Raw genomic sequence first — 18,339 nt, 5'->3', positions numbered from 1 at the left:
CGACTGAGAAGTGAAGAAAACACAAGAGGTTGTTCTACATCAAGCTTGACAGTTTGCCCTTAACATCTGTAGTCGGTGCTGAAGCACGTTGGAGCCCATGGCAGCTGTAGTGTCGGGCAAAACACTGCAGACCTGCACTTCTATTTGAATTGGCTACAGTTATCGGTGGTGTGTGTGTATCCAGGAGCATTATTGTGAAACGATACCATCAGCTCCCAGGTCAGTGTCTAAAAAACAAAAATGAGTCGGAGGTGCAGAAGGACAGACATTCTTTACTCAAGTAGAAATACAGATACTTGGGTTCCCAAAGACTCCGGTAAAAGTAGAAGTAATGATTCAACTGCTTTACTCAAAAAACCTCAATAAGTACACTGAAACGTACTCAAAGTAAAAAGGACATTTCTACTTGCTGTGTCTCTGCTAATCTTATTGTAACTTGCATCATATTAATCCTTTTTTTGTTGTTTAAAAAGTCAAATATTGAAACAATGTTTTATTCAAGATTGAGGTCAGTTATTTTTTAGCTTATTTGTTTGTTTGAACACAAACGGAGCAATGAGACTTCTAGGATTATGGCCTCCCTTGCACAGTCTATATTTGTTAAATGCACCTTTTAATTTGCTATTAAATCACAAAAAGTGTGTCAAACTAAATGAAATGTATCTATAGAGAGTTTATACGTGTAGAATAGGGACTTGAAGTATAACCACCATTCTGTGTGTGTGTGTTTGTTTGTTTGTGTGCGTTTGTATGTGTGAGATCCACACAAACGAGAGATCATCGTAACACAGGACTGTGTGTTGTTTTTGTCGTCGCTGCTGAGAGCAATGCTGTCTTAATCGTGTTCATCCCCGGCCTCAAGTAATCTCGACTGGCCTCCAGACATTAGCCTGTGTCATCTGTCGTATGAAAGAACGCCTTCTTCTTTAGACTTCAATAATAGTCGGCCTAACACCGGCCGCCTGCCTGCAGTGAGCGACCTCATGTGAATCATCCTTCGGGGGGTTATTCCTCCGGGAGGAATGTTTTCTTACTTTGATGTATCAACATAACCTCTGTCGTGTTTTCATCCATTTATGTGCCCTTGATCAGGTTGCGAGGTTGCTTTAAATCATATTTTTAGTCCGAGTCACAGTTTTTCCTTTCATTTCACCCTGGAGATGAATGGAGTTACAGTAGTGACCTGTCAAATGAAGTGCCTCGGTTAGATAACAGCCCAGTGATTCTCAGAGTGGGGTCTCTGGCCCTCTGTCAGGGAGTCCACACAACAATTTACTAACAATAATAACATTCTACTGTGTGATTTAAAAGTGCATTTAAATCAAGCATGTCCATTAGTCCCAGTCAGCCAGTACGTTTATATGTCTGGATCTGTTGGACTAAGTGCCAGGTCTCCTATACTGTTCATTTTAAATTTAAATAAATGTTATGGAGATGAGTCCAAATGCAATTTGAAATTCAAATCAACCTCTTGTTTAAAGGCATGTAAGTGGAATTAATATGAAATAACATTGCTAGGATTCAGGATTCATCATGTCTGTCTATTTAGGTTGAACATATATATTTTTAAAAGTTCCAGCAGCCTCATCAGGAGGAGGTCAGTAACCTTCCATGTCTAAGGCCTCTAACCAGCCCGCTGCATGCTTCCCAAACCACCGTTGTCTCTGCTGGCTGTCTGAGCAGAGCATCGGAGAAACGACACATTTAGAGACAGACAGGTAACCAGTCCATCACAGGGAGACATGTAGAGACAGACAGGTAACCAGTCCATCACAGGGAGACATGTAGAGACAGACAGGTAACCAGTCTATCACAGGGCTGACATGTAGAGACAGACAGGTAACCAGTCTATCACAGGGCTGACATGTAGAGACAGACAGGTAACCAGTCTATCACAGGGCTGACATGTAGAGACAGACAGGTAACCAGTCTATCACAGGGAGACATGTAGAGACAGACAGGTAACCAGTCTGTGCAGCCCAGGTTATTGTTAATGTTCTTATTTATTGTTTGATATGTTTCCATCTCCATCAATGTTTATTATGCATGGTATAGTCCTATGTATATCTTTATGTGTCATAGGATGTACTTACCTAAATATATTTTTTAGGTGCACTCACTTGATTGTGGAAGAAATACTGACTTAGTATCTCAGATTAATGACATACTAGACTCAGCCATTATTAGGTAAATATTACTGAAGTGAAGTAAATATCCCGTTGGGACGCATGTTCATCCGTTTACTTCATTCTCATTCTGAAGCGGTTGGGTCAGTTTGAGCTGGGGGCGAAACCGTGTGCACGCCCACAATAATAAGAACAACAACAGGCTGCTGACGCCCCCCCCCTCGCTGTCGTGAACGCACACCCCTCTCGCTCTCCCCCGTCACTCCTCCCCAGGGCGGAAGTGGGTCCATTTTTCCCCTCAATCGGATAAGAGCGGCTCGAGGAGCTGCAGCACCACGCAGCCGCGGGAGCGCACACCTTTATGTTTATGTTAACGTTAATTCACCCGAGAGTAAACAACGGCAACAGCGGCGAAGCAAGGGACGCGATCCGGGTCCACGCGGTCGGTGGGCCGAGGTTTTTAACGGTCGCAGGGCTCCGTGTTTCCGCGCTGCTAGAGGGAAAACCCTGCGCATTCCTCCACGCAGGGAGCCAGAGAGGGAGACCAACCGACGGGCTGAACGGGTAACAGGGCAGCTGGAAGCGGCCTCTTCGCGCGGCGCCCCGGGGAATTCACCCACGGAGCCCCCCGGCTTCATTGGAGACAAAACTCGTTTTTTTTGGACGAGCCAGGACGCGCTACGGGATCGCTTTGATGAATAATTTACGGTCTCGCGGTCCGAGGCTCGCGCTGCGATTACCAACCGACCGTTGGCTGCGCCCGACGCCGCCCGAATGGACCCCGATGGTGGACTAGAGAGAGAGAGAGGAGCCACGACCACGACGCGAGCCTAAACCGGAGAAGAGACAATAAAAACCGAGTACACATTCTTTGGACGCTCGCCCGGGTGCTGCTTTGAAGCGCGGAGCCCCGTAGTCATGTTGCCGAGTCGGTGGGGGAGGAGTGACGGAGCCGCCAGCACCTCGACGCCGAGACCGCGACGCTCCAGTTTGGGCTTTATTTTCTGAGCCTCGGACGCTTCTCCTCGCGGGTCGCTTGACGCGCGCCTTCCACAACAGACTTGATACGGTCTTGACAGCCTGAGTATTTAGTCTCCCCTTGTTTACCTCAGAAATACTATTTTGAAGAACAGTCTACCTCCTTGTTTGGCATCAGGTCCGAGTGACGTCTGTGAGTCGATGAGCATCGTTTTGGCTGTTGAGCTGACTCTAAATACCTCGTGAATCTACCTCAAATGTAACTTGACTTTCTACGCGACACAGCGGGCCGATGCGTCCCCAAACAAATACCTCAACTTTGTCGCCGCGCGTTTTGTGAACTCGGCCTGTGTTTCGGTGACGCCACAGATGGCTTCGTTTCCAGACTCGGACCTGCAGACCTGCCCGCTCTGCAAAGAGCTGTGCGGCTCCTCTGCTCCTATTTCCTCCAGTTCCTCTACCTCTTCATCTTCCTCGCATACCTCATCCTCCTCCAGCCAGACCACCAGGAGGCTTCACGTCCTGCCCTGCCTCCACGCCTTCTGCAGGCAGTGCCTAGAGGGCCAGCGCAGCCCCGGGGACCCGCTGAAGCTGCGGTGCCCCACCTGCGACCAGAAGGTGTGCATCTCTGAGGCCGGGGTGGACTCCCTGCCTTCGTCCAACTTCCTCTTCAGCAACCTGCTGGACGTGGTGGTGAGCTCCGAGGAGCAGATTCAGAACAAGAATGGCCACCACCACCACCGGGTGGGCTTGGGTGGAGGCTCCTCTGGCTTCCATCACCCCCACGGAGGCCTGCTGCACCCTAACCACCTGGGAGAGCCTCAGTGCAGTTCCTGCGACGAGGAGAACCCGGCCACCTCCCACTGCCTTGACTGCCAGGAGTACCTGTGTGACAACTGCGTGCGGGCCCACCAGAGGGTGCGGCTGACCAAGGACCACTTCATCGAGCGCCTGGGCGAGAACCTCCACATGGGCCGGGTCGGAGTCAACAGCAACTCGGGCCAGCCGGGGGTGTCGGTGTCCCTCGCCCAGTCCCTGCAGAACAACTTTGCACTGCTGTCCTTGTTCCAGGACCACATGAGCTTCTGCCAGCACCACGACAACGAGGTGAGTGGAGCGCTAGAACCAAACGGCAGCACCCGGGAGGCCAGAAGACAGGTTGTAGAGAGAAATGCTATCATTTCGTGGTCCCTTGGCACTGTGTTACAACATAATATTTATTGCACACTCGTGCGCACACACACTCCTGTGCTGTAGTAGCGTAATGTGTAATATAGAACCATACTGGGGGCCATATGGCCTTAGGTTCAAAGGGAGCTGAGTGGCTCTTCACCTAGTTCCCCGGAGACGAACAGGCTTGTGTGCTGAGCTGGATTTACACACACACACACACACACACACACACACACACACACACACACACACACACACACACACACACACGTATAAGCATAGACACATGCAGAGTCTGGTTAATCTGTACCACACCATCCATTCAGGGCAGAGAGGCCCCTGTAGTAACTGCACACATGCTTCTATGACTGTTAGAAGTCCTATCCATGGACATATTATGGAGATCTAGGTTTTCTCTGATAATGGGAAAGACAAGTTGGAACTGGGGGCCCAAAGGGCTTTTTTTAACCATGTGATCTGGGCAAACTACAAAGGCCTGTAAAACAGGAAACCAGCCTTTTCTTGGTTTAGTCATACGGTCAGGAGGAATAACAAACAGCATTGGTAGGGGTCTTGGAAATGTACCATTTTTTTGTACCACTTCTGGTTTCTCTTGAGTTGCTCTGGGAAGTTCTCCCTGGTGCTGGAGAATACCCTGAAAGAGCTTGAATAATGTTCAAGAGGACCATCCAAAAAAGGTCTGCAAGTCAAACAAATTTTGTGTGCCGAGTTGACACCGTGTAAAATCAAATTGTGTAGTTCTATATAAGAGTCCCAGCCGTGTTAACTTTCTCATATCACCAATTAGCTAACTCATGTTACATGTTAATCTCTTGCTCTACAGTTGCATGCGTTGGCCTTGCTGCTCATCACACAGCCAAACTAACCACAGTGATTTAGAAACGCAAAATACTACCAGTGGTGCGACGTTGGAACGTTGAGTTTGACAACCAGTTGATCATGTTTTAATTTCACTTGAGAAACTGGTACACATGGTTGTTTTCTACTCTGCTTGACTGCTTAAAACAATTAAGTTATCCCGGTTAACATTTCCCCACGTCTTTATGATACAACTTGCAAGTTACAGGGACTTGTATTGGAAGATGTAAATGCGCTGAATTTAAATGAAAATGCAAAGACATCAAAATGTTTTTTTTAGACATTTAAAACCCACTCACCAAAAGGCCACTTCTCATTTCCAATTAATGCATGGCCCCTCCCCCTTCCCCAGTGCCAGTAAATAGGTGAGCACAGTTTTCCAGTAAGGGCTTCATTTCCCAGTAAAGCCTCACTCACTCACTGTGCTGCGGCCCCTGGGGGAGGGAGCGACACAGGAGAAGGCCGCTCTGTCTTTACCCATGAGCACTGAGCAAGCGGAGTCATTGTCCATCACCCAGCTCCACATCCATCATGGGTCAGCGATGGTTCCTTGTATACTGGGCCATCCTGTTGCAAAGACCAGTTTGGGCCGGTTTTGTGTCCAGGTAGAACATCTCTTACAGGGCTCCAGACTAACTTTTTGCATTGGTTGCACTGGTGCGCCTAACTTTTTTTTTTTAGGTGCACCAGCATAAAATTTAGGTGCACCCACTATTTTTCATTGCGTCGCCTTTAACGCCAAAAAGTCACCTTTTTATCGCTCTCCTTTTACATAATGACACCCCCTTATGGCCTAGGTTAACTGCAGCACCATCAGCACCCAGAGCAACCCTTTTCTCCAGCCAATCTGCACACTGATGCCCAAGCGCAGCAAATGCTTGCTTTGTGGCAGCATAAATTCCTCAAGAATAAAAAGATCATACAGGTCACTTGTCTATAGATTGCAAATGGGAAAACTGTTTATGTGCCTTAGCCTAGCCTACTTATGTTTTTACTTAGGCTATTCATTTTTAATAATATTAGGAATAGGCTACTATACAATTTCCTATTCATGATCTCTCATGCTGTAATGTGGGCCTTCAAACACTGTGCGTGTCCATGCTCCACCGGACATGTCCAATTAACATGTTGACCGGCCTCCCTTTATGCAAAATGCAGCAGTAGACAATAACGCACTCCTTCGTAGAGACGTCTGTGTCGCCGTCAGTCATGAATGACGTGTACGTGGCGTTTCCAACCTCCGCAGCTGTATTGTTCTTTAGTGTGTCGGCATTTTTTTTCATCAGAATAATTTCGGACTTAAATTTAGTGAACGGCAATTCCTCCTTTGCAATATTGTATGCGACGTTGCCTTTTATAATAATTTCAGATTCCTCAGCGGACCTGATCGATACAGCCTGACGCTGAAATGCAGCTGGGAGAGCTTTATTAACACACTTATCACGGCATGTAGTATGCTTTTTGGACATATTGCGCTTTTTCAACCTTCTCGATGCGAAATGTTGTTGACTCTTCCACAAACGCACTATTACTGGCCATATTCTGACCGCACTCCCGACAATAAATGCAGTGCATTGAGTCCCTTTCTTCATCGTACATCAGCCAGGGAAATTGCTTCAACCAGTCCTGTCTGAAGGCATATTTTTGGGCTTTTTAATTAATTAATTAATTGTCTCGGGGCGAGGCTTTCTGCCTCTCTTCATTTTCAAAGAAAATCGAAGCGCTCAGCACTAATTTCCGAAGCGCTCAGGAGTACCTGCTCAGCTCGCTCGCATTTTTCGAACTGACACAATTTACAGCAGTGAAAAGGACCACAGCCAATCATAGGCAAGGACCCGCCCGAGCTCTGTCTCTTTTTGGTTTAGACGACGATACCATCAGGAGAACACAACGAAATTTATTTTTCATCCGAGCAGCGTTAGGTGCACCAGTGCGACCTACCATTTTTTTCAGTCGAAATTAAATTAAAAATGATGGTCGCACTCTGGAGCCCTGTCTTATTCTCACTTAATTTGTCTTTTGTGCTGTTAAATCCTGGTTTGTAGATTTAACACAGATTTACTTAATGCACAAGTTCTTATTCCTTCGTTTGATCAGCGGGATTTTATTCATCTTATTCATCTCATCTTATCTCTCCTTATCTGTCACTTTAAATGTGAACAACAGAATTCGCAACACTATGAATTCAGGAGGAGGAAAGAAATGCGACATCATTCCCATATTGAAACCATATCTCATTTCCCTTCTGGCGGTGAAGGCCAGCCTTTCTCTCTGCCTTCGATGGACAACACGGCCGACCTCCTTCCTCTGATTGGGTATCAAGGCCCAGACTAACGGTCCCGTCAGCCAATGCTGTGCCACCACTGAGTGCTCATTTTTGTTGTTCGTCCCACCAGGCGCCTTATTTGGGCCAGTATGATGAGACACTCTGATTGGCTGTTCAGTTATAGCTAATATGTGCACAAGAAGAGAAATGGAAGTGGAGAAAGCAAGCCAATTTCAAATTCAAGAGGGCACACACAAAAGGCACTTCTCACCTTTTCATCTTGATCCGATCGTTCCCATACTCCAATGTTTTCATGCCGTGGTTCCATGGAACGCAGCTAAGACCCCGGACTTCTTCCCCCACGACGTCTCGTAACAACAACAACAACAACAACAACGGCGGCCTCATAGCAGATATTCTGCTCGTCTGTACAACGGCGTATCAGGGCCACTGTATGTAAGAGAGAAAAAAAACGGCGCCAAGGAAAAACGGAGAAAAAAGTTTGTTTTGGTACGTGTGGGCGAGGTTGTGAACAAGTGAAACCTTTTGGCCAAGACACAGGTGAGAAAAGTTGAATTTTTCCCCAAGAATTGAACTTGTTTGATTAAGACTCAGAGGTCAAATTAGAGAGTTTGTTCCGACCCTAATCTTTTTTCTCAAACTTTTTTTAAGGTGCAAATACAAGTGACTATATTTTTAAACCAAGTACGCATTCACATATATAAATAAGACAAGACAGAGAAACTAATAACAAGGAAACACAGAAATGAACAAACAAAAACAAAACAGAAAAAAGAGGAGGTGGGGAAATACAAAACAGCAAAAAGACAAACGGGGAAAAGGTTTTTTAGGGGGTGAAACTGTATGAAGTCTAAGAGGGCACAGTATATCATATTATATATATTATATTCTATAAATGAGATTGAGAAAAAATAAATAACACTAATAAAATAATTAATAAAAATAAATAAATAAATTGATATAATACAATAATAATAATAATATTAACTTATAGCCTATAATGCTGGATCTCACCAGGCTGTGCACCAATCTGATATCACGTTATCAGATTAATTATCGTTTATGCCACATGGGAACAACGTGATCGGTACTTCACATGTGCAAACTAGTACTACACACCTGAGCTTAAACACTCGGTGGCCTTTGTTTCCCCCGGTAACGCTGCAATGTGACCAACAAAGTAGCTAGTTAATGTTAGCTGTTAGCAGCCGATGGGCAGCACAGTCCACGATAGTAACGGTCCTTGGCTAACGGTGCTAACGGGTAATTGAGTTACATTACGATGCATTCAGGCTCTAATCGGTAAAAATGAGTATTGGGCGAAGCCAAATGTAAAATGTTTTCAAATGGAATCTTGTCAAATTTAGTTTTTGTTGCAAAATTTCAATAAATCCAGTTGTCAACGAGGTGTTTTCACAGAAATATGAAAAAGATATTAGAGAAATTATATTATTCAGAAATTATACAACATCCCAACAAGCTCAGGAACATACAGCGGATACATTTTATATACGTGCACTATTACATGTCGCAATCTCATCAAAATGTGCATTTCTGATTTTCTGATTTTTTTTGCATTCCCCTCATCCTATTGAATCATTTCCAGTAGCGCAAAAACCGTTGGTTCCCTGTTGTTTCGGGTCTTTGCTCTAGTTTCCTGTCACGCAAGCCCTGAACAAACACGCATGTGTGCAGTCAGCTGGCAATCAGCTGGAGCCGCTGCGATGTGTTCAAGTGCAACTCTGAACAGAAGGTAGAAGGCACATTTTTTTGTCCGGGCTTTTCTTTTGATGTCGCTGCGGTGCTTCAAGGGCCTCGTACCAATATGAGAGGGCTGCGTTTGTAGGAGGCTCTCTGCTGTTATGTGATCCTGCCAAGGAATTTGTCCATTCCCAGGAGACTGATGGTGACAATGGTTACTGCTCGCTGCTAAACAACAGAAACTGTTTTTTAGTTTCGTTTTTTTAGTCCCGTCCGAAGGTGTAAACGTGACTGAAGAACGGACACCAACAGTGTCTGCAGTCATCCCCGACATGATCCAGCTCAACGTCGTGTCAGCCCTGTTAGCATCACAAACTGATACAATAAGGTGCTTTGTAGGATGATCTCCTTTTCTTTTGTCAATGACATCCCTTTCATCTAATCTGTTCAGGTTGTTTGTCATGTGGATTACACGGTTGCTTCCAACCAAGTCAATTGGATTTATAAAGCCAAAACTAGAAATTTCCCCTCAAAGGGCTTTACTATCTCTGAAGCGTATCCCCCCCCCCCCCCCACCCCCCTCCCGACCAAACTCTAGATGTGGATGAGGCAAAACAGGAAAAAATACAGTTTTAGGAAGGTGTTAATTGGCTACAGCTGCTAAAATTGACTAAACAATTTGAATTTCTACTGGCGACATTGGCAGTTACTGCCTTAAAGTAAGAGGCTTCTGTACAGTTATTTTTGGAAAGTGAGATCATCATTATACTCAGGGAGGCTTCTATTGGGAAAACAGGGATGATGAAACAATCATGATTAACTTCATCAACTATAATGGAGAGGGAGTTTATGTATTACACGTTTATTTGCTTTTTGCCTGAGTTTTCTCCCAATTCTGAGCAATGCACGGATGCATCACTAATATTTAGTCAAGCCGTTGTTAATGTCCGCTTTTCATCCTTTGGGAATAGAATATCAGAAATTGCGGAACCCCGTCCATTCCTCAATGATGGAAACGGAAAGACTGACTGAGACGAAGGGTTTCGGTTGGAAGATAAGGCTCCTCCGGCTACAAAGGGAGTGGACTCCCCGCTGATAAGGATATATAGGCTTTCTGCACACACGAGTGAATATGTCGGCCTACTTAGACGGCACAAACGTCGGCTGCTGCCCATCTGAAGCGCTGTCGGCCGGAGAGGTTGCCACATGTGTCCGCGTGAAGTCGAAATAGAAAATGAGATTACACCGAAGGGGTGCCCTCCGCTCGCCGTGATGTCAGCCCTCCAACACGCAAATGCATAACCGCTCCCTCTTGAGTGGTCGCTAATGATATGCTAATCCTGCAAAATGTCACTCTGCGCTTTGGATTATATTGTCGTTGCCATGACGACGCGCCTCCAGCCGTGCACGTGCGTGGCTTCCCGGTAACACACAAATCTTTATGTAGTGGAGGTGGGGATGAGGAGGAGGAGGAGGGGGGGAGCAGACAGAGAGCGGACAGAAAGTGGTTGCTGGGCAATGAGCGCCAACAATACACCGCTTTGTAGGATGAGGTGAAGTTGAACTAATCAGCTTGACAGCCTACCAATGCTCTCGTGCCTCCTCTGGGACCGTGTTTCTCTGACGTCGAGGTAATGAACATGGCGGATGTTCGGTGGCAGCGGGAGGTCTTGGAATGTTGTTGTCCCACATTTCAACAATTCTGCTCTTCTTTGGGAAAAAATGTGACCGCTCCTTTTTTGAATCTACTTCTTAAATGGAAGACGATCGGTTAAAACCCTCCGCCGGGTTGGCTCCGTCACCGGCCGTGTTGCTCCCCCTCTCTGGAGCTCGCGAGCACAGAATGTTTGTGAGGAAACCTAACCCAACACTGACGCTGATACAAGGCCAGAGGAATTCCTGTAACTTGAGTTTATACCTCCTGGGTTCTCTTTTCCCCTTCTCCTCCACACACACACACACACACACACACACACACACACACACACACACACACACACACACACACACAGGGTATTACCTCTGTCGACTCCTGCCTTTCTCATCAACGCTTTCTTGTCTGCTCTGTGTCAGAGACAATGGCCGTTATGGATGCAGAGCGTGATTTAGCAGCTGTTGCTGTTGAGGGCCAAGTGATTACATTTCATCACTCCTGGAAGTATCAGTGTGAGTGTGTGGCAGGCAGCAGCCTTTTCTCAGAGCATCTCCCATCTGTAGGTAGTTATCCCCTGAAGAGGATTTTAGAGAGAGAGAGTGTGTGTGTGTGTGTGTGTGTGTGTGTGTGTGTGTGTGTGTGTGTGTGTTGTGTGTGTGTGCGCACAGCAAAGAGTTGGATTATATGAAGTTGTACTTCCAGGGTTTTAATGCACAACATGTGCCCAGTAATTAGAGCACATTCCCGGTTTCCTGTGTGTTGTGAATGTGTTTCATGTAGGCTAAAGGGTGTGTGTGTGTGTGTGTGTGTGTGTGTGTGTGTGTGTGTGTGTGTGTGTGTGTGTGTGTGTGTGTGTGTGTGTGTGTGTGTGTGTGTGTGTGTGTGTGTGTGTGTGTGTGTGTGTGTGTGTGTGTGTGTGTGTGTGTGTGTTCGGTGTGTGTGTGTTCGGTGTGTGTGTGTGTGTTCGGTGTGTGTTCGGTGTGTGTGTGTGTGTCCTCACTTTGATGTCCATTTGAGGACTTTGGGCCATATAAATTTAATGGATAGAAAGGGAGGCATTTATCACATTCTCTTTGACAACAGGATTTAAAAACCCATTCAAGAGCTGGAACTTGTGACTTCCTACTCAGTGGTTGGGCACAAATGGGCTTTTAATTGGCCATTATTTGACCTCACCCAACGGGATTGCGCAGTTAACACATTTGACGTTAAAGCTCTCGACCCTATTTGGGGGACATTGCACAGCTTCCAGCCATATTTTGTCCAACTTGAGTGTTTCTTTTTTATATTAGGCCAAGACTATGCTTGTTTGTTAGCAGTTAAACAGTTAGCGTTGTTCCTGTAGTTAAAGGAGTCGGGGTGTTGGCAAGTTTTCACTTTTAAGCAAACTGAAAAGCAGAATTGGTTGATTTGTGTGATGCATTACAGTACGGCTGGCACTTGGTAAATCATGCAGCCGCCTTCATCCTTTGAATGAAACAGTGTTTCTACAGGATCTTGTAGGATGGTTGCATGCTCCCCTGGAAGAAACGTGCAGATTTTAAAGTTAAATGTAATCTGGGGCACTTTGGAGGCAAAATGAAGATCAATGAAGATCTATGCTCCTGTAAACTATTTTGTGGTAACCAAAAGTACTTTTATGCTTCTCTATTAAAGGACACGGGTACAATTTTGTGCTTTACTCGAGTATTTACATTTAATTTCACTTTATACTTTACTAAATACATTTCAGAGGTAAATATTGTACTTTTAACTAGTAGTTAAAGTAGTAGTACTTTTCAGATGACACTGAATGCCACCGATGACTCAAATATTTTTGAGTTTATTATGAAACTGTGGCTGGATGAACTAGACTTTGGCAGGCTGCCAGAGTGTAGGGCCACAATAATGGGAGAAACTGGAACCAAAGCACTAATAAGGGTACGAACACGAGAGGCCTGCAGCCAACAACAAACAAAGAATCGCAGCATTGTCGAGCAAAAAGCTTAAACATGGCTCCGATGCAGCACACTGTCACCAGGTGCTCATCCAATATGGGCACTAGGGATGCTAATGCATTTTTTTCTGACCGACAGCCGACCCTTGTTAACGACTATTATTTGTTAATCTTGGTGAATACATGTTCCGACTGAAGCGTGTAATTTGTATTGCTGGTTAACCGTTCCATTCCTGTGTGCACGTTCCTCTGTAATCCCAACAATATGACCTCTGCTGTGTGCTCACCTGGATGCCGGATAAAAGCATTGTTTCCCTCCTTCCTCATAGTTTTAGAAACCATTGCGCTCCGATGTCCAAAACTCCCAGATTTATTAAAATATAATAACATAATAACACCCCATCATTATAAAAAAAATAAAAAAAGTGTCAATACAATATCATTATATTTATATTGTATTGACACTTTTTTTTTGCCTTTTACATTATGTGTGACACGAATGATTGTGAGTGACCTACGATACAACCGTGCACAGCACAAGGAGCATTTGTAATTGTAGCATCTTAATGTACTGTTTGTTGGGGGGGGGGGGGGGGTCACTAGCCGGTGGGTTGTTTGTTATGCTGACTGTTTGTTACGTCTTAGCCGCTCCACATTTCAGTCACACAGCTCTCGTATTTCTCCCTCTCTTTCCTCTCCTCTCTCTTGTTGTTCAGCTCCCTTTTTCTCCTCCCCTTGATTTCATCCTCCTTCTCTCCCCCTCTCCCTTCCCCAGCTCCCCCTTTGTGCTTTTTTTATTACCTCAAGCTCAAGTATTAAGCACACGACAGTCAGTCACATGCTCGCTGGCTAAGGAGGCCAGCTGACTGTGGTTTGTTTTCGCTCCGAGGCCGTCCAATCAGATGGCCGGCTTGCGGCCACCGCCCCCCTCCCCCCACCCACGCTCTGTCGTATCTGGCAGAGTTTCAAAACATTGGCAGGCATGTCTGTGTGCGTGTTGAGTCCGTGGCTACGAGCCAAGAGGGGTTGCCGCGAGAGGGGGGGGGGGGAGGAAGGAAAATAGCAATGAGAGAAGAATGATGGAGGGAAAGAGGGGGGAACTACATTGAGCAAGATGTGGAGAGTGAAAAGATTAGAGGAGGTGGGTTCCTCACAGGGAGCTTTGTCCGGCAGATGGTGTTCCTGGGTATTCCACAGATTATCCATCCCTGACATGCCAGACTGGCTTTAGGGCTGGAGCTGTCTATTCGGGTCTTGGGTCTCCCTTCTTCTCCAGTATGAATGTAGAGAGGAAAGTTTGTGGTTTGACATCAATCTTCAGGAAACGCGTCTCAGTGGGATCACTCTAATATGTGAAGAAGGTTTGTGCGTGAGTGCTCAGGCCATCCCAACACCTGCTTCGGCCTGCTTTCTTGGAATGAGGCGTGCCGGAGTTATGCGTTCGTCATCGGAGCGCTCAAATGTCTGTCTTGTTGACGTGAGATCTCTGATGAGATGATTCGTTGGGGGCACAAAGGCAGATTTATATCCAAAACTTTTATTTATTATTAGGCATTTCTGTCATGTGTTGTGTGTATTAATTAAAAATGAACTGTCTATTATAAAAGCCCACCTTCTTATTTTCCCCCCAAGTATGTTTATTTTCATGTTTCATTTATTTAATAAGACACAGACATTTGCACCAAATTACAAATCATAGTACAAATTAACTCAAAACCCAACAACGAAAACAAGAGTAACATTTGTAGAAAATAAGTTAGTAACATAAACATGATACAAATCAAATATAAATGAATGTTTTCACACACTGTCGCCGATGGTTCCCACGTTCGTATTATGTTATCATCTCAAAGCTAACTTACTCTGAAGTACATACTCTGAAGTTCAGAATACAGGATGACGGTGTTGAAGTATTGTACATTTAGTGTTTGTTGAAACCACCTTCAGCTGTTACATGTGTTTGTCTATAGCTGCTAAACAAACTGACATTTGTCATCAGCCTTCCTGTGTGTGTGTTTGTGTCCACACCTTTAAAAAGTAAAAGACAGAGTACACAGGCCTACGGCGTTGAGGTTGTGACTAAAACGGTTTTACTTCCTCACAGTTGATCCCCATGTCTTCACAAAAAAAAACATACTCAAGAAAAGCTCTATACATTTTAAATATCCAAACAAAGTAGGTACTTTTTTAACCTTTCCTTTCAAAAGATGTTTTGTATTGATTCTACTGTACTTTCCCCGGGGTTTTGATCAGAAATATATTTTTAATGTACAATAACGTTTTTATGAGTGTCAACACTGGAAAACTAAAATCCACAGGAAACACAGTCTGATATATCTCTAAAAATAAGCTCACAGCTTTGCTGATTAGCCTACTTCTGAAATATCAGTATGGCCTTTCTTAAGTGGCACATTTAATCAATTTCCGTTGCTTGTATGAAACTACATGCAATTCAGTTCTATATCACACTTCAAGCCATTTTGAAAGGCTTTGCAAAAGGTATCCTGAAGTACACGTGAATTTCACGTTTCCCCCTCACACAAAGTGAGAAACGGCATTGGGACTCGGCGGATGGTCGGAGCGTCTCACCGTCACTGAGAAGATCTTTAGAGTGTGCGTTGGCGGTTCCTTGGGAGCGAGCCCTGGTGTTTCTGGCACCGCAGTGTGACATTACATGGCCCTCGTCCCTTCCCCCCGCTCTGCACGCAGCCAGTGAGTGCTGCTTGGAGCCATCTTACTGGCTAGTTGAGCTCGTGCCCTCTCCCCCAGTTCCCAGTGCTGATGAGGGAGGGAGCAAAAGGGGCTGATGCTCCTGCTGCCGGTCCACTGTGGTGAGCAGGAGGTCGGGCTTTCCGCCATCATGCATTTTATTCTGATGTTGTTTCCCCCGCCCCATTTCTCTGATACTGTCAAACACATTTAGTGGCTAGCAGATGACATCGTGTGTTGTGTGACCACTCTTTCTAAACACATTTCTAATGCCCCGGTCCTTTTGGGGGGCTTGTCTGTCACTGCTACTCTGCGGTTTATAATTACTCCTGAGATAATTGTACTTGAGAGCACTTTTCATCATTTATTAACCATTACACTGTGGCAATTACTGGAGCTACTCATCCCTGACTAGTATTTGTCTGTTCCTTGACTTGCTGGTGCACTATCAATAAGGGTCTGTATTTGAATCTATGGCTGCAGCTAACATATTGTGATTATTGATTCTTTTTTAAATTTAATTACATTTTTAAATAAAATAAAATTCAATCAATTAATTTAGGTGATATCTCCAGGTTCAGTCTATAAAACGTCAGTAGATGCCCACCATAAGGTCCTGGACCGTGAAATAAAACATACATCAGTAAACCTGCAAGTGGATTATAAGAAATGTTGTTGATCTCTTTAATAATCATTTCAGCTTCATTCAAATGGTTTGCAATGGTAATACAGTGGCAGCAAAAATAGTCCTTAAATCTTTTAGAGGCATCCCTTTGGTTTATGACGTGACATATGTGTAAATTCATAATGGAGGAGTGTAATTGGCCGAGAGAGAGAGAGCATGAGCAGCATCCGGTGCACTAATGAAATACAATAAGTCCCTTCCTCCAGCAGCCCAGCCCTGCTGCTCACAGCTTCATGGCTGGGGACGGCATGTTTGCTCCTCCCCAGCAGAAACACACATCCAGTTGACGTCTCACTCTGTGTGTGCGTTTTGTTGTGCAAAATGCATGCATGCCAACACGTGCTTTTTGCTAATATATTCTTTTCAAGCACGCCACATGTGAGTGTGTAAGATAAAGTCTGTGAGTTAGTCAGCTCTGCCTGAACGCCGCCCCTCTAGGGTGTTTCTCTGTGGAATTTACAACTTTGTTAGCATGACACCACGCCTGTTTCACCTCCTTTTTTTAAAAAAAGAAAAAGAAAGGGGGGAAAAAAAGTTGTTTTTCACATTGCACACTGGAACTTTCTGGTGTGTTCTTGTGCATGTGCGAGGTTATCCAGCGTGTCCAGTGCGCGGCATTTCTGTGAAATTCCCTGTCCGTTCTGGTACCACATGTTGCAAGGTAGCAGCTGTATTCCTGCCCTGCAAAGAATCGTGCTTGTGTGTTTGACTAATTAACCACAAATATGTATTCGAACCATGAGACGGGACGCTTGCGAACCATGGGTTTGATAGAGAGGCAGATAAAGGAAAAAGGGCAACGGCATCCTTCCACACAGACCTCTGGGAAGAGCCGGTATCCTGTGTGAGTCAATAATATTGACAAGAGGCCGGTGTGTTATGTAATCCACAACCTTGTGTGTATGAGGCAGTGTGTCACACCTCGAGGCCTGCTGAGCTGGAAACCTGAGATAATACAGCTATAAGGTAGCATTGATTTCTGAATGCTCCATATACAAACTAATTGGTCATATGGAATTTAAATGTTTAGTTTTTTTAATGTTGTGTATGTCACAGGTGTGGTATATGTGTCTGTGTTTGATACAGTGGTGATAATTCTGTCTTTGTTCCTGTTTTTGTGCTCCGACGCTAGATAAGTAAAGCACTGTGTAGCTTTATGTATGTCTAGATCCACAAACAAATACTGTGAGTGTTCTATATTTGACATGGCCAACGGTAACCTGACAAGGAGGGAGGACCGAGGCGCAATACTATTTAACAGTAATTGAGGTTTATTTGATAAAGTGCGAAGAAAATGATCAAATAACGATACTAGACAAACGTGTAGACAGGAAGCGATCAGCATTCAGTCGTGAGGTGAAGGCGTGTGTTGCATGGAGGTAATGTGGTGTATGCATGTTGCATGTTACATCAAACATCAGATAAACTAAAGTACGAAGTCGTAGCCGGCACAGCAAGCAGGCGGAGGTGCCAAAAAGAGAGCGACCTGCCCACCTCATCATGGTCCTAACTGGAAACAAAGAGACGATCACAGGCAAGGCCTTGTGGCCGTCAAAGACAGTATGTTGGTCATCATGGTGAAAGCACTTAGTAGTGATATGAAGTTCACACAACAGTGAAACCTTCTCGTATGCACATTAATACAACAACACACTAGTGAATACGTGCACATGAATCCTACTGAAATCACACATGAACAAAGCCTCACAAAACAGAAGAGGGGTTAGTTGTTGCAGAACAAACAAACATACGTGATTAACAGTATTGGATGGGAGAAGGACAACCACTTAATAACAGCTTTCTTATACGATGGTATCTAGAAAGTAAGTTGTGAAATGTTTTCGGTTAAGTATTAACCCGGAATGGTTAGACGTCAACCTTGAAAGGTTAAGGTTGGGATCGTCTGCCCCGCCAGTCAGTCTGAGGGTTTTTGACCATTTCTAAATGGTGGAACAGTCGATGTGGTTTTAGGGAATGTTAGAATATCACATGGGATGTTAGGATGTTGTGGATTATGAATAAAAGTAGTTTCTAAGGCCTCGTCCACATGTACCAAAACAATCTTTTTTCCCCCGGTTTCCCTTGGCGTTGTGTCAAGAAAATCTGCGTCCGAATGAATCCACCAGTGAAAAACACAGGTTGCATTTGAACTGGCCTTTTCTCTTAGGAAGGTTCCTAACTGCAGAAATGAGCCGGAAGTAAATAAGTAGC

General features: G+C 44.9%; 1 protein-coding gene across 1 annotated transcript in view; it reads left to right on the top strand.

Annotated features, from left to right (window-relative positions):
• Nucleotides 1–2,456: 2,456 nt before the first annotated feature.
• The window catches only part of trim71 (tripartite motif containing 71, E3 ubiquitin protein ligase), a 36,824-nt gene continuing 20,941 nt past the window's right edge, over nucleotides 2,457–18,339 (top strand). The window contains exon 1 of the mRNA XM_084032569.1: nucleotides 2,457–4,211. Within this exon, the coding sequence (XP_083888695.1) occupies nucleotides 3,474–4,211 (738 nt within the window). The 5' untranslated portion in view covers nucleotides 2,457–3,473. The remainder of the gene's footprint in view (nucleotides 4,212–18,339) is intronic.

This window comes from Eutrigla gurnardus (genome assembly GCF_963514095.1).
Source record: "Eutrigla gurnardus genome assembly, chromosome: 17".
Taxonomy (NCBI): Eukaryota; Metazoa; Chordata; class Actinopteri; order Perciformes; family Triglidae; genus Eutrigla; species Eutrigla gurnardus.
This window is presented reverse-complemented; position numbering and strand designations above follow the sequence as displayed.